Source organism: Cydia strobilella, chromosome 10 (genome assembly GCF_947568885.1).
Source record: "Cydia strobilella chromosome 10, ilCydStro3.1, whole genome shotgun sequence".
Classification (NCBI taxonomy): Eukaryota; Metazoa; Arthropoda; class Insecta; order Lepidoptera; family Tortricidae; genus Cydia; species Cydia strobilella.
This window is the reverse complement of record NC_086050.1, coordinates 5,013,472-5,030,236: the sequence shown is the minus strand read 5'-3', so window position 1 is coordinate 5,030,236 and position 16,765 is coordinate 5,013,472. Positions and strand designations below refer to the sequence as shown.

General features: G+C 35.5%; 1 protein-coding gene across 2 annotated transcripts in view; it reads right to left on the bottom strand.

Annotated features, from left to right (window-relative positions):
- The window catches only part of LOC134744644 (uncharacterized), a 42,587-nt gene that overhangs the window by 4,780 nt on the left and 21,042 nt on the right, over positions 1-16,765 (bottom strand). Inside the window, exons 2-4 of one of the 2 annotated variants that reach the window (XM_063678539.1) lie at positions 10,731-10,807; positions 3,786-3,889; positions 767-883 (exon numbers count right to left, since the gene is read on the bottom strand). In XM_063678539.1, the coding sequence (XP_063534609.1) occupies positions 767-883; positions 3,786-3,889; positions 10,731-10,743 (234 nt within the window). In that variant the 5' untranslated portion in view covers positions 10,744-10,807. The remainder of the gene's footprint in view (positions 1-766; positions 884-3,785; positions 3,890-10,730; positions 10,808-16,765) is intronic. The other variant, XM_063678538.1, reaches the window with a different exon arrangement.

Genomic DNA, 16,765 nt, shown 5'->3' with positions numbered 1-16,765 from the left:
AAAGTAGTTTTTATGTAAAATTTAAATTTACCGCATTTATTCTGTGGTTTTGTGTGTGTGGTGTTTGTATTCAGGAGTCATGAAGAGGACACTTAGCTAACATGTTTTGGCAGCATATTAACCTTTTGTTTCTTTAAATCGTACCAAGGAGTCGGTGAAATAGTCTAAAATTAAGCTCGATAGGCTTGTCCAAATAATATTTGCTAGACGGTATTGAAAGCATCATAAAGTCCCTAAAATAAAAGTAAAACCTTATATCAAATATATGGCTTAAAAATATCCTCAGATACCCCTTTTTTTAACGATGTGGTAATGCTGTTACGCATACCCCCTGTGACCTAAAGAGGCGTCGGGGGTTTTGTATGACTCCCATCTCCCTTTCCTTTCTCTTAGCGAGAACGAAAAGAGACGTCCTACCCACTAAACCCACATCGGCCTTACCCGCATTGCCGTATGGGAGACGTCATGGGATTCCAACCCAGTTCGCTCTGGAGCGACACAAAGGGGACTGCTAAACTTTACTAAGCCTAGCCTCTACCAGGCGGTTCATTTGTCAATTGAACGGGTTACATGGCTAACAAAATTGGAAACCGGTCATGATTACCAGACACGATACAAAGACAAGAAAGAAGAAAAATATTTGCGACTAGAGATAACCTGATCGTGGGCTCTACGTACATAGGTATCTTTACATGTACATATTCGAAATTTCATCTAACTTTTATGGAATATAAGGTTCTAAATTCAAAAACAAAATAAGTCTTACCGATCCAGTACATCCAGGGAAGTGCAGGCAAATCGGGTCCTCGGGCCAATTCTTCGCAACATAAAAATGGAAGTCCCACACCTTGTTGTTCAGATATGTTTGAATCGTCTGATGAAACTGTGGACAAAAAACACACTTGTTATTTGCAAAAAAGTAGTTCTCAATGTTAATTTAATTATTTGTGTGTCGTTCGTGTCCCACAGAAAACCTGCGCCATGGTTTGCCGCGGCATTATGCTGAGTCCTATTTAACGTCCAAATGTTTTTTTTTATATCTGCATGCTTTTCTTTTTTTATGTTCTATGTCGTGCTGTTAAATAAATGTATTTTCTTTCTTTCTTTCTTTCTTTCAACTAAAAATTGCCTTTAAGTTGCGAGTTTTATTGCAATCGCTATTTTAGTAGGTATTTATAGTACCATAATTATAAACAGTCCATTATACAAATGGCTTGAAATTATATGCAATAAATCTAAACTGTATAAGTACAATAAAATATGGCCATTTATAGTATAATAACATGAGATTTGATTTAACAAAAAAAACTATTAAACTAACAAATTTTCTCACCTTATTTCAAACAATATAAAAATTGCTTACTCAAAACTACGTTCAGACTTCTTGAAGTCTAAAATACTTATGTGCAACGCGGCCTAAAACTACTATCTCATTATACGAAAACTTGCAACGAAACAATGCCGTATACATTTAGAGTAATACAAACCGTTAATTAAAGTCCAAATTTTAATTAGTAAATTCAAGAGCAGAAGAGTGTTTGAGATGATATCATAACATGTTTATTATGAAATCATTCATAATTAGACATCTAATGATAATTCGGCAGGCTGATAACTCTGTTTGAACCCGCTAGGTGCAAAAAATCTTGCCACTGATCGTTAAGATTTAGGATAGCATCTTGACTAACACTGGAGTGTTCATCTATATATTCTGCATATAAAAGACGGTACAAGATAAGTACTCCGAAATCATTCGCATCTTATACGAAGAAACAACAACATGTACTCCAAGGTAAAAACTATTTGAGAATTTCTTACAAGATAAAGCCCTAAAACATTAAAAAAAAAAAACGGATCATCTCATTAGAGCTTAAAATAAAATGTCAGTTTGAAACAAGTCTAATACAACTCTTAATTAATCACTGTTGCTGTGCCTTTTTTATTCCTATCTATAAAGATAATACAATATCCATTTAAATACATTTTGAGATGGTATTTCAATAATGAATAATGGATTCTTCGTTCCCTTCGTTCGGATCCCCGTAAGGATGCCTTTCCACTCAGGCGGAGATGAGCGAAGATGAGAGACGTGCGGGAATCAACCAATAGCATTGGTTGTAACTTGTAATGCGGCGGTGTGGAGAAGAGAACCAATGCCGATTGTTGATTACCGTAAGTGGAAAGGCAGCCTAACACTCCCTGCCTGGAAACATCGATGTTAACGATACAAGTGGCTAATCGGACTTTTTGGTCGGCAGCTGTCACTTCAATACACTACCTATAATTTGCATAAAAAGTTAATTAGTGATCGTCTGATCGTATTTTTAATTAGCGATGTTTCAGTTTGATTAATTGATGAACTTTAAGTATGAACGCTTTAGAGCAAATAAACTAAAAACGCTTTGGAATAGGTATTCTATAAAAATATGATGTTGATGCTTTAACAGTATTTATTTTAAAATACCTAATGTGGGATAAATTAATTCAATCAGCCAGTATAAAATCTCGTATTCAGTAGTAATTACCTACGTCATAGTATCATTATAAATTATAATTAATAATATCTAAGCATGTTTATCATTCAATATGAGTAAAACAATGCACATTGTTACAGTTTTTTTTCTAATAAGTACTACTTATTTTGAAGTACTATTCAAAAGTTTTAAAACTATCTTCGCAATAATTATTTAGTTCAAAAAAAAAAAAAAATCCAGAAAAAAATAATCCTTTGACGCACAGCAATAAACATTCAGTACACAGTACTTTCTATTCAGAAAACTTTTCTGTTAACCCAAATTCCAGACCTCACTTCGGCAAAAAGATCAACGGATAAACTACAATACAAGTCACAAACAATAAGGCCGAAAGCTAAACAGGACAGAAATAATTAATGTCTGCCTATTTATAAGAGATCTAGATTAGACAAGGCTCTTGGAATGCGAAATTACATTCCTTCCAAGGAGTTGAGCGTAGAAGACAAAGATAGGAGTGATAGGACTTTGAACTAAGTATTTTTGAAAAGGCTAGTAGTAGACTAATATAGAATTAGATTATTTTTTACAGGTTCCAGACGTCAATTTTTTTGAGCAGTATATTTCAAGTAGTCACAATACAATAAAATAGGCTGCCTATCCACTTGCGAGAATAATCTTCTCCGCACCGCTGCATTACAAACAAATGCTATTGGTCGATTCCCGCACGTCACTCATCTTCGCCCATCTCCGCCTGTATGGAAAGGCAGCCTTACGGGGATGCCGTAATCCATATATTGATTATGTAAGCTTAACGTAAATATTTCATTGTCAAAGTCAATGTCTACGTATATGTAGATATAGTTTGTCAAAGGACTGTCTCATTTCAAACATAGACAGAGAGAATCATACTATCTTTGTCTTACACTAGTACTAGCACCCAAGAAAATGGATGAGTATAGGCCTGCGCACACCAGACGTGCACGCGCGTTGTAATATACAAATCATTATGAGAGACGGCATACCGCATGTGCGTGCACGGCTCCAACATTTTAGCGCACGCTCACGTGCTTCTGTACGCAACGCATCCGGTGTGCACATGCCTAAAGACACGACACGCCCTGCGTAATTATACCCGACGTTAAGTTGAGCGAGGATAACTTACCTACCTATATTTGTTTTACTACTGGAATGACAAATTAGATTTTTATCACCGCTCTGCCTCGCCTTGTTTCCTTTCTCCTCACTGATTCAAAACCAGCTTAATTTAAAACACTACTATTAGCTGCGTAGTACGTAATTTAAAATATATACCTTAAGAGATTCAGGCATATACTGCACTAGAACATCGCCGACCGCCGGGAGCTCTTCTTCCGTTACCAATCGAAAGTTCTTCCCCTCGGGCGCGATTTCCATCTCTGCAACAAATATTGTCATAAATATCGCTTTCATTGTAAATACTGCTTAGAATTCATGGAAAATTATTGCTGAAACCTTTTTAGTGTAAAGGTTGTTTAATGTTTATTTCGTTGTGTTTTCGCTATCTTCAAAAAAATATATAGTTGCTGATGTACTGTCGACATGACTAACTAACTAACAGAAAACACTTGATAAATGACAAGTATTTATTTATCCAAGAAGCTATTTCTGCTGGTAACTTCCTAAGTACCTACGTCCTCACCAGGAGGTATACTCTAGATTGCAATCCCTAAGAAAAGCAGAATATCATGTATCGGTTTGAGCGAGTTAACACACGAAGCTCAGGGGCCTAGCCAAAATGACAATCGTTGATAGAACACTCCAATCGAAACCTAAATAATGTATAGAATAGAGCTGCTTGGTTTTTTGTCTAGAAGTCTTCTAGAAATCGATTTTCGCTCAAGTCATCTCGGACATGGGAATATTTAGTTAGAAAAGTAACCTAAACTGTTCGGCCACCGTACTAGAATATAGGCAAGTGATTTTTTGTAGCATACAGATGCTACAAAAAATCACTACATAAAAAAAAACACTTCCACAAATTAAAACAATCCCAATGACAGCATCCCAATATATTTTTCTTTTGGCGTTTGTCGATGTACAATCGGTAGTTAGTGCCAATAGTGCCCTAATACATCAACTTTTTGCTAGGCTCCCAGTTGCCTCAAGACCTCATTTCAGTAATTTTGTCACTTCATATAAGATCTAGTAAAAAATTGTGTTTTCGATCTCATTGATATTTATATTTTCTGTTCACACATGTTTTCAGTGGTAGCTTTTTCATTACATAACGTAAACTTACTTAAGTTTACGCTGTATTTTTTTAATACAGCTCTTTCAGAAAATATTACGTCATATACCAGATAGGCAATCAGCTTTATAGGGGTCTAAACTGAATAGGTTCTGCGATAAGCGATAACACTCGGAAGGGATGAAATCTCTCAAGAAATCTTATAAGGCCGACTGGATACAATACAAATTCATATGTAGGTACGTTACTTACATACACACGTTACTGATCTGAATAAAATTAAGTATAGGTATATTTCGTGACGAAATAGGTAGGACACTATAATTAAAATGATTTATGAACATGTAAAAAAATGCGAGAAAAACCTGCAAATTTTCTTAATTTAAAAGTAACTAGGTAAAACGAATTCGTATTGAAGTGTACACGAAAGTGACAGAAAAGATAAAATACATATATTACGGATTGAAAAAATTTATATAACCTATCCGTTGTTAATAAAATCTTTTACGTGTTTTTGTTAGGCTTTTTGTCGTGGATTTGATTTCAAGAATAAACAAGCAAGTCAAAGTCGTCTTGTAATAGAATAAAGACGTTATCTTCATTAAAATCACAATAAATTATGTTTACTGTAACTGTAGACAACGAGAAAAGAAAAAAATACTTAATTCCGTTTCGCGACTAATTAAGGTAAGCTAATCCGTATTTCTCGGAAGTCGTTAATTAAGCAGAAAATAACTGATTCGGAGAAATAACTTCATTCACGCTTGATTAAATTCAAACGTCGTCTCGGTGTCTTGGTAAAATAATGTTGTTATATTTTTTTCGGCGGAGGAATGAGATGAATTATATTAATTGGGAATGAGCTCCCTGCTATGATTTTCTAGGGGAATTCAGAAGAAAGAATGATTTTTAAAGATGTTTTTAAGGATCAAGCTAGTGATCTTAATGGTTCATTCCACAACACTTCAGTACCTACCTAATAAGATTGATAAGATAGGCACGATCCAATTTTGAAGTATTAATATCAAAACAAACGGCTTTTCGTAGGTGAATCGGAGGCGTCAGCAAAAAAGTCAGTATTGATTATGTTTTGATTAAAATTACATGTTTTGACAAGACATTATGGTGAAGCAAGAATAATTATTACATCCTTAAATGTTCTGCAAGTTGTGGAATGTAAATAATAAATCAGTTTATAATAAGTTGTCTAGGTATTAATGTGCGTTTCCTAGTTTTACATATATATTTAAATTTTGCTTGCATTTGACAAAAAAGCTTTCTCAACGGATTTATCATTGTACAAACGAGTCCGGAGGTCACGTTATGCTGGAAGGGAATTCGATGCACTAGTGCTCGCGTCCCAAAAGGAATACGTGACCACACGAAAAGCTCGGTAAGCTTCAGTGAAAAGTCAGATTTTATATTTATATTAAATTAACATTTCTAGTAACGTAAAGTAAGGTTTAAATTTAATTTTGAAGAAGAGGGTCAAAACGTTGCTTAGAATAGCTTCGACGGTTGATGAGAATTTATCGTTGATGATAGTGTGCTTGAAGGTTTGACTGCAAGTGACTGATTTATACATAATGTAATATTAAAGTGTGTAGAAAAATAATATTATATTAGTTTTATTGCCAATCTAAGTTTTTTCTACTAGGAAAACACCTGGAAGATTCACCTGGTTATTGTTCAGTGACATAATTTATATTTACATACATAAATTAAATCGTTTGCTTTAGTTCATAAACAAACGTCAAACCAAACTTGTTTGTGCGACGACGTGATGATTGGATTGAATAAAAAAATTGTGTTCCAATTGTTATTTGATTACGTAAGCAGCGTAGCCGTTAAAACAAGCAGAGGGTGGTAAATTATTCAGGGGGTAGAAAAACGCCTCGTTATGAAAAAAAAAAAAATAAAAAAAAAATAAAAAAAAAAAAATAAAAAAAAAAAAAAAATGAAAAAAATAAAAAAAATTATACTGATCTCACTAATGTATACACGTAAACAAATAACCCTAATCATCCCCTATTATAACCATCATATTAGCGTGTCACACTAATGATCGAGGGAAATATACCCATGATTATATTAATTTGCACCTAATTGTATTACGTTAGCACATGCACTCGGCCAAGGTCACACTTGCCGCATGAACGCAATGCAACTTACTAGCCTAGTCACTAGTCAGGCTATAACGCTGTAAACATACTCGGGCAGTGCGGCTACAACGCTGTAGTTTTGGCATCATTCCAAGGTCCTTTAATGGGTATGTGAAGTAGCCAACTAGCCTACAGTTTTCTAAAGATAACTTAAAATTGTTTTACAGCAATCATGAAATCAGTTTTTTGAAAATATAGCTGGTCAAGCAAATCTTGTCAGTAAATAGGAACAAAAAAAACTATACCCATCCTTTTCTTTTGGGTGCTAGTACTAGTGTAAGACAAATATAGTATGATTCTCTTTATCTATGTTTGAAATGAGACAGTCCCTTGACAAACTATACATCGAGAGACTAAAGTCAAACATTTTTGTGCGCCTTATGTGATTTTAAATTATAATAAAAAGTCGTGTATAAAGGACGTGAATCCATCACAATATAATGTGACGTCACGCGATAAAAAAATCGTTTTGATATCGTCGTGATAAAGACTTATTATTAAAAAAGCCTTTTGTTAACAAAAAGTTTATTACTTATATTAACTTTAAGTTTCGTGCGTAAATAAATACGTAGGATTTTGCGGGGTATTTTCGGAATTTCCATTAATTAATTAGTTTAATTTGACAGTAATCGAAGAATAATTAGGTCGGTTTTCGGTACGTTTTCCTCTATGAACAATTCACAACAGTTGAATCTGTGGCAATAAATTATATTGTTAAATAAACTAAATATTAAATGTATCGTTTCGTATAAAATATAACCCCAAGCTAACCAATAATTTAACCCTAATCGTAACCTAGCAACTGCAGCTAACCACAGAGATGTTGTCTATGCAAATTTTGCACGTGTATTACAACAACGTGCCGTTCAAGGCCGCCAGTGCAAGCTGTCACGACCACTCAAATGCAGCCATTTTATTATAATAAATATGAGCTTTTATATGCAAGTTTATGGGCTCGGGTTGAGGACGAGCTGCTTGTTTTGATTATGCAAATGTAATTTTATATGAGTTCCTTGAGTAAAATTGTTAAGATCATTCGCCTGAAATCGCTTAAAAATGTTACTCTTGAGACTTTTCCAAAGGAGAAAAACCGGATTTGGACTGCCATAGGTACTTACTCCGATTTTTTTATGCCAAGCTATTGATATTCTAAACATGATAGCTATCAAGCTAGATGGTCCTCTGTTATGGGCAATGGGTCAGCAGACAGTCACTTTTGTTTATAAAATTATGATATATTTTATTAGGTTACTGTTGTTACTAGAGTTAGATCAAGAAAAGTCTGCGACGATTTTGATAGCATACACGCAGTGCAAGTGTCATTTAAAAGTCATTATTTAATAGAAGTTTAACGTTTAAAATCTCACTGCGTGTGCTATCGAAATCGTTGTAGACTTATCTTGGTCTAACTCTAACATAAATGATAAGCAATAACTAACAAATTTATGGACCATTATGTTGTCTTTAATAAAGAAATTTTAATTTTTTATTGAATATAAGACCACAAATCGGCAGTTAAAAGACTAACATGAGAAAATAATGTACAATCAGGTGGAATTTGTCATCAACATCTTCTTCGCGTTGTGCCGGCATTTTGCCACGGCTCATGGGAGCCTGGGGTCCGCTTGGCAACTAATCCCAAGAATTGGCGTAGTCACCAGTTTTTACGAAACCGACTGCCATCTGACCTTCCAACCCAGAGGATAAACTAGGCCTTATTGGGATTAGTCCGGTTTCCTCATGATGTTTTCCTTCACCGAAAAGCAACTGGTAAATATCAAATGATATTTCGTACATAAGTTCCGAAAAACTCATCGGTACGAGCCGGGGTTTGAACCCGCGACCTCCGGATTGCAAGTCGCACGCTCTTACCGCTTAGCCACCAGCGCTTAATTTGTCATTCGAAAATATCAACACCATTAATTCGCAGATATACGACGTTTTCGTTCAGCACTGAAGGTAAACTTGTCACGGCTGCCGTGCATTCATTACTTGATCGATATGATTGCACGGCTGGTAGGGCTTCTATATTGTCCGACATGTCCGACTTGTTTAAGCATGTCACTGGAACAATTGTTTGAATGTCACGTTCACTGTGTTATGTAGGTAGGTATGTAGTCGGGCGGGTAGTTTGGCAGGAGGAAACCACAAAGCCACGAGTGTAATTATGCGCTAAATACTAAACAGACTGTAGGTACCTAGTTGTAGTTACAGTTACATTAGGCAGCTATAGTTACATTAGTCACCTTCCATTTAACACGCAATTACTTTATGGAATCTATTCCCATGCTTATTTTAGGCAAACTAATAATTTAGATTAAGAAATCTAAATGATTAGTTTGCCTGAAATAAGCATGGGCCCAAGTAAAGGTACTTGGGCCATTTAAAGTCATAAGTTTAGTTAAGTATGTTTTCACCACACCGGCTCGTAAAGTCGTAAAGGCTCTTTATTCTTCAAAAACTGATGAGAAAGTTTCATTTTATCCACTAGAGTGGCAGTCATTTTATGATTTGAGTTGTTTCATGTTGGATGGTAGAATTGGCATTTAATTTGTAAGTCAAATGTTTGTTCGCGTTTGGTTCATTTGGATTTGATTGGTAATATTCTACAGTTAGTATCATTCGCGTTGGTATGCTGAGCTATTGTATTATTATTATTTGTTAGCTATTACTTGTTTCAGGTACAATTTCTTTGAAATGTCGATGGTCATCGCAAACCGAGTTGTCAATAACTCCATGGTGGTATTTAGAGTTAGATTATAAGCAGTTTGAAACAATTTGGTAAGACTTATCGCTTTGTGGTACTTATAAGTTTACTTTTTGTGTGACTTTTAAGTTATTTTCATTTTATGGTTCTACTTCTCAAATGAGAAGGAAATATAAACAGACAAATTTAGAGAAACGCAAAAAAAAGATTTAGTTACTGGATTACAGCACCTAAAGTAATTTCAAAATTAGTAATTAAACTTTTGTTTGCGTTTCTCTAAATTTGTCCATGAGTGTATATTTTGTCTACAAACATCTTGAATCACGAAATATGTATTTATATAATTCCAAATACAACTGTTAAATAACGATGTCTAAAACTTAGAACGAAACTTTTTGTTTGTAAGACGACTTTCAAAGTCAAGTGTCACCGAACTCAGATTTAGCTACACGCACATGAGGGGCTAAAATATCGCGTGATATTGCTACAGTGATCGCAATAAACTGAAATATGTTAAACACTATGCGTGACTTAGAGCCGGAAGTTAAGGCAAAATTATTGATTTATAATTTTGCCACATACTTACATAAACAAATTATGAAGGAACGCAAGTTTATTCAATAAAATTTAATTTAGGGAAGGTACGTATCTACGTACGTAAGGTACGTATCTAAAATATATCTACTCATAACATTGTTAGGCAACATGCACATATTTGATATACTAAATTCAGTTATTTCAAATTCAAAGTTGTCTTTCTAAGCTTGTAGGGTTGGCAACGCGCAAGTAACTTTTTGCAGTTGCAAGTGTTCATAGGCTTCGCTGGCTGCTTATCACCAGGCGGGCCGGGCCTTACGCTTAGTTACAAGTAAAGTACCTCCAAAATAATCTTCCTTTCGTTTTACCATGTCTATCTCGTTACAACTTTAATTTCGATTGAATTAAAAGATAACCGAAAAAAGCTGTCTCAGACTGCTAACTGAAAGAAACACAATCCTACATATTAGGGTTTTTGTGTTGCCCCAAATAACTAAAGCCACTAAAACCATTTTTAATCTAGGTATGCCTTCGTGCCGCTTGCCAAGACAGATCCAATTAAAATTGAAAACGTCGCGGCAAATATACAACATGACTAGATAAAGAGTAGGGTAAAAAATTACCTATTAATTTCATATCTCCGCGCGCTGATGCCAGCTCTACTCGTACACGTCCTATTCGAAATAAGTGGTTTCCCGATCTGTAAATAAAAGAAAAGTATCTCATGATACTTGGCATTGCTATGCCTATAACACTAACACAATTAACCGCTTATTTGTAGACTTTATCTCGATGCAAGAAGGTTTACGAATGGTTAGTTAATTGTGTCATTGGTACAACGAGAGAACAAGCAACCCTTTGAAACCATGCAATAGATATTTACATAGATAGGGGTTTTAATCGAGCAGTATATGTAAATATGTTACACATGCGTGTTAATGTATAGGTATATTTGGATGTTTGAACATGCTTTGTTAGTACATACACTTCTCTCTTCTAGACATTATTATCTTCAGATTATGGATGTCAGTTTTTTTTTAAATGTTCAATAGGCAGGCGTTTGACCACGATCCCACCTGATGGTAAGTGATGATGCGGTCTACAGTGGAGCACTCTTACCTATTAACTCTTGCCTTGAAGAGCCCCAGATTGTACTCGTGCGGAAACACAGACTCGGGCTGCTGAGTGAGCTGTTATTTAGGGACTTCCTATACGTATGCTTTTGAAATTCTTAATAATTATAACAGATGTTTCCTTCATTAAAAAACTAATGCCTAGTTTCATAAGATGATTTCGAGACCTGAAAGTTCGTAAATACTTATTCCTACCAGATTCAAACCTAAGTTTCTGGTTAGAATTTGAATTTTTAATAATGAATTTTACAGATAATGAATTTTGACATCACATATAATAATTAAATTTTCGTCTGCATTGTTTTGTTATTTTGTTTTTGTGTAAAATTTAGAATTATGTAATTATTTTTTTTCTAATGTATACAATTTTTACGATATTTAATTATGACATTTTTAAGATTTTTGCGTAATAATATTAAGAAATGCAATAACAGTAGTATCTATATAGTTAAAACCTACTTATGACCGCCGTTGTTCCGCGGCGGCCCCACCGTGCGGTGGGAGGCTAACTGTTCAGTTATTCATTGCATCCCAAAATGTCAACGGTTGTGCGCCATCATGGCAACCAAACTCATTAATATGGATTAGAATGAGTATTGAAAACAATCGATGCAGATTAGGATAAAAAATTCAAGGATAGGTATCCTTGAGTTTTTTAATAACTAAAATGTTCAAATATATTGGTTCTAAAGGTTAAGCGCCATGTAACAATTCGTAAGGTGTGACAACCGTTAAAGTGTCAGTTAGAAAACAATACATATACTTACAATTACTTAGGGAATGAAGGTATCTTTGTTTGGATACTTTTATTTAAAACATCGAGTAAGCGGCTCTACCAATCTCCCAAGCCGAAGTAGTTAAGGGATTATTTATTTTTGTTAGTAACAACACAAAACACAAACAACAACATATGTACATAAATAAAACATTCTTCGAATCTATGGGAAAGCTCGATAGTCTAGTTAGTACATATATGCTAACTAGCGACCCGCCCCGGCTTCTCACGGGTTACACAAAATCTTAACAAATTATACACCTTAACCTTCCTCAAGAATCACTATTCATACCTAGGTGAAACCCGCACGAAAATCCGTTCAGTAGTTTTCGAGTTTATCGCGAACATACATGCACACAAACAGGCAGACGCGGCGGGGGACTTTGTTTTATACGGTGTAGTGAAGCTAAAGGTCGCTGGTCCAAATATCGCTCGATCTTTTTCCATATAAAAAGGAAAACCCCTATTATCGTCAGTATCGCAGCCTACTAGCGTCAAAAGCCACGCCTGGTCAATCTGCGGTATTATTCAATAAGCCCCGTAACGCGAGCCGGTCACGCGATTGATTCTTCAGCCGTACATTTGATTATCGTGAATTGTTTATGATACGATACAGGTTCATTTCATGTTTGTTTTGGTTTGTTGAAATAAACGTACAGATGTAGTGAATAATCCTTTACCATTGTATCTTCAAGGAAACGCACGAACGTGTTATCCTAAATATATACAACTAGCTTTTGCCCGCGACTTCGTCTGCGTGGACTTAGTAACCCCAGCTAGAGTAAGAATAGCGCCTGGAGAAAATCTTATTGCAATTATTTAATTTGAGCATATTATGCACACAAATTAGCAGACACTTCATTAATTATCTCAATTCCACCCCGCTTTTTACTTTCTAAAGGGATGATTTTCGGGATAAAAACTATCCTATGTCCTTCTCAGGGACTCAACCTATCTCTATACCAAATTTCATCTAAATCGATTTAGCGGTTTAAGCGTGAAGAGGGTACACACAGACAGACAGACAGACAGACAGACAGACAGACTTTCGCATTTATAATATTAGTATGGATTAGTACTTATGGATTAATACATAAAAAATTGACTTATAATTATTTATACTGACTGAAAAGTCAGTCTCAGTACAAAAAGTACTGAGGTTCACTGATGTAGCATGACAAATACGAACAAAGCAAAGGATTGTTCACTACATCTGTACTGTCTTTTACCTGTCTACAGCCGAGTGTCTGTCTTTGATTACAAGCCACGCGGATAGATCCAGATCATTTTGAGAGTTTAGTGACACGGAAATTAAAAGGCATTAAAAATCTCGGGGCTACAGGCTATAAAAGCGGCAACTCAAGTGAAGGTTCGTTATCAATTTATCAAAATTTTATAGGTCATTTCCGTTACGGTTTAAGGATGACTGACGTTACACCAGTCCGGGCCCGGGCGAGGCGTCTGACATGTCATTTTCTATGACGGCTGATCGGTGTTCACGTGGTGCTTTTCATAGAAAACGAAGCAGCGGAAGCTCCGGCCCTGTCCCGGCCCGGTCAAGCGTGAATTACGAAAAGTTGAATTAGTTACAAGTGGGTGCAGGGTTCAAATCAGGCCAAAGTACTGCTATCAATGTTATAGTTTAAGTTTATCAATGATAAGTTTTACGCCTACGTAGCACCTACCTACTTCCTACGTCAAGTTAGTAATTAATTTTTCACTTTTACAGCTAATTTCATTATAATTGTAGGTACCATACGTTGACGAAAATAGTGAACATCCTTTTAAAATCAATACCGCAAATGGTAGTATCTCCACATAACTATAAATTGTATTTTCAATAGATTTCGTGGAAACCACAAACTTTATCGGCTTTATGTCGGCATGCCGATGCCGGAAAGGTTCAAGTATTTATGATTTATGATGAAGGTATTATAGTACAGGTATAATGATATTAAACATACTAAGTGAAATTGCTTGTACATTTCCATAGCCTTTGAGTGAAAGTATAATACTACTGTCAAGGGTAGAATAAGCAGTTAATAGCAGTTATTTCAATACATATCTATAGGCAATTATATTGGTATATTATACCTATATATTCATTATGTAGTGGATTATAAAACATATTGGGATGATGGGTAATTTCTTAATAATGACTAACACACATTTCATGTTCTAAAGAAAGCATCAAGACTGATCAACTATCACAGGAAACGAAGTGTCCTTCATCTCAGTCCGGATCCGGACCGTTCTGGCATGAGTTATCCTTTTAGAGTTATCTACCGGAGACGATTAACTACTACTTACAGCATTTATACAAAAACGTAAGCATATTATAAAGTTATTTATTTTCCAGGAATTACCTAAAGTAAATCGAGCTTCGAATTTTTATCTGTATTTCAATCTACATAGGATAAGTGGACATTTTCCGCAAAACTTACATCGGATAAGCTTTTCGGTTCGTTAAGCCGCATCTAACCCGTTCAGAAAGTTATTTTAAAATTTCCTAGAGGTAAATGTAACGATATAAAAAATAATATTAATATCAGGCGACTAAATGGTAATAGTTAATAGTTTTAATAGAAAAAATTGCTCCAGATTCTTATTTGCAAAGCAAGAAACCAATGAACATATCTTTACTTTTTTCTTTATTGTACCTACCGAGTTAGTTTTACGAAAACGAACGACGAAATTCAAATTTTATCATTATCATGAATCTATCAGCCAAAATTCGGCATACGCTGAACGAACCTGTCAAGGGCCCCACCTGTAGTGCGCTGCCATTCAACAGTGTTTTTCTGACAAGAACGTAGATCCTAATTGATATGGAGCCTTACAAGTCTTACAACTCTACATCATTCTGGGTCATGTCTCTAACAATCATGTCGTCAGGTGACAACCATAACTCACTAATTACTAAAAACATATTAAACAAAAACCAACCTTATTTAGGGATTAATATGGTTCACTATGGCTATTAACTTCTGGTAGTAATTAGTGTTTTGGTTGTCACCTGACGATGTATAATCTGTGGTTCGGGTGGCTAAGCGGACTAAACCAAAGGAATATAATCACTACACCACATCTGCCGTAAATGCAGTAAACGCTGGTTAGATTCCAGCCCTGGGCACTGGAGGCCTTGGTCATGGTCACTTTTTTTTTTCGTATTAGGTATATGATATCTACTTCGGTTTAAAATTTCTACAGTTGTGTTTCTTCTTAATCTAAAGGGGCCTACTGACTATCAGTCCGCCGGACGATATCGGCCTGTCGGTTAGAACAAAAATTTGACAGTTCCGAACAACTGACAGGCCGATATCGTCCGGCGGACTGATAGCCAGTGGGCCCCTTAACACATATAAAAATATTTTTATAAAAATAATTTTGTTTATTTCCTCATAGTAATCTTGTATTATATGTATTTAAATAATGAGTAGTTTGTTTCCTCCGTATCCTCCAAGGTAGCGCTAAAAATAAACGCACTGCCTTACTTTACTAGCTAAACTTTGCCCACCAATTTTCGTGTTACGCTTAGATTTTATCCATTGAGTTCAAGGACTAATGTTAAAGCATGCATTGCATGGATTTTTGCATAAGGTCAATGTGGAGAAAACCGGCAAATATTTATTGCCGGTAAGCCTAGGGCTTTCCGACTAAGAGTTCTTCATTTCTCGTATTTGTACATTTTGTACGTATACGTGCGTCGCTCAGACCAACTCAGACGTAGTCAGAAAGGAAGAGCTTCGCTCATGCTTTAACGATCTTCTGTAAGTACCTATGTGTACAAAATGTACAAACGCAGGCACGGAATAAATAATAGTACCTAAGTACAGAAGGTTCACTCTAACAAAACGCGTCTATTACGACAGATATGACCGCAAGGTGGCGCAAGCGGAGCAGGCGTCCGTTCCTTAGCGGTGCGCGGCAATTACTATAGCTAGACACCAAAATTGGTGTGGACCGCGTGGGGCCGCATTTACTTGTAGCGACGCGACGAAATCGCGGTTAAAAGTAACGAAAGAGCCTGTAGACGGTCCTCCCTTACATGGCATTATGCTATGAAAAATCCAGAGGCTGCTTTATGTCTGTTTTTTAGGCAATTTTTTTGTGTGCCTATGTTATGGATGTTTTCTAGAGTTAAACCAAGATAAGTCTGCAACGATTTTGATAGCACACGCATAGAAGTTTTTGACTTCTCGTATAAATAACGCGCTGCGTGTGCTATCAAAATCGTTGCAGACTTATCTTGGTCTAACCCTATCTAAGTAATTACACATTTAGGTAGGTACCTATATTATTATGTATATTGTCGCTTAGTACCCATAATAAGTAGTTTCAAGTTTTTTTTCGATCTATGTAAGATTATTTACTTATCTATCAGTATGTTACGCTTGCACGTGTTTCGTATTAGCAAAAACAAATTCACTTGTAAAACCTGCTTGTAGTGCATCAAATCTTGACCTTACAAAATGCAGACTATGAGAGTTTTCCAATAAGCCTTCATTTTGCAGCACATACCAGCGCTGGCATTGAAACGAAAAAAGACGTGTGGAATTTCAGAATTCGATTTATTTTTAAGGCTCAGCGCATAGAGATTGATTAAATTATATATTATAATGCGGAAGTTTTAAGACTCTAAACAAAGGGATTGATGATAATCTTTCTCATTCTTATTTATTTGTATCCAAATTATATTCAAGATTTTGTTAACATAAATTGCGAAAAGCTAAGAATAGGTTTACTTTTC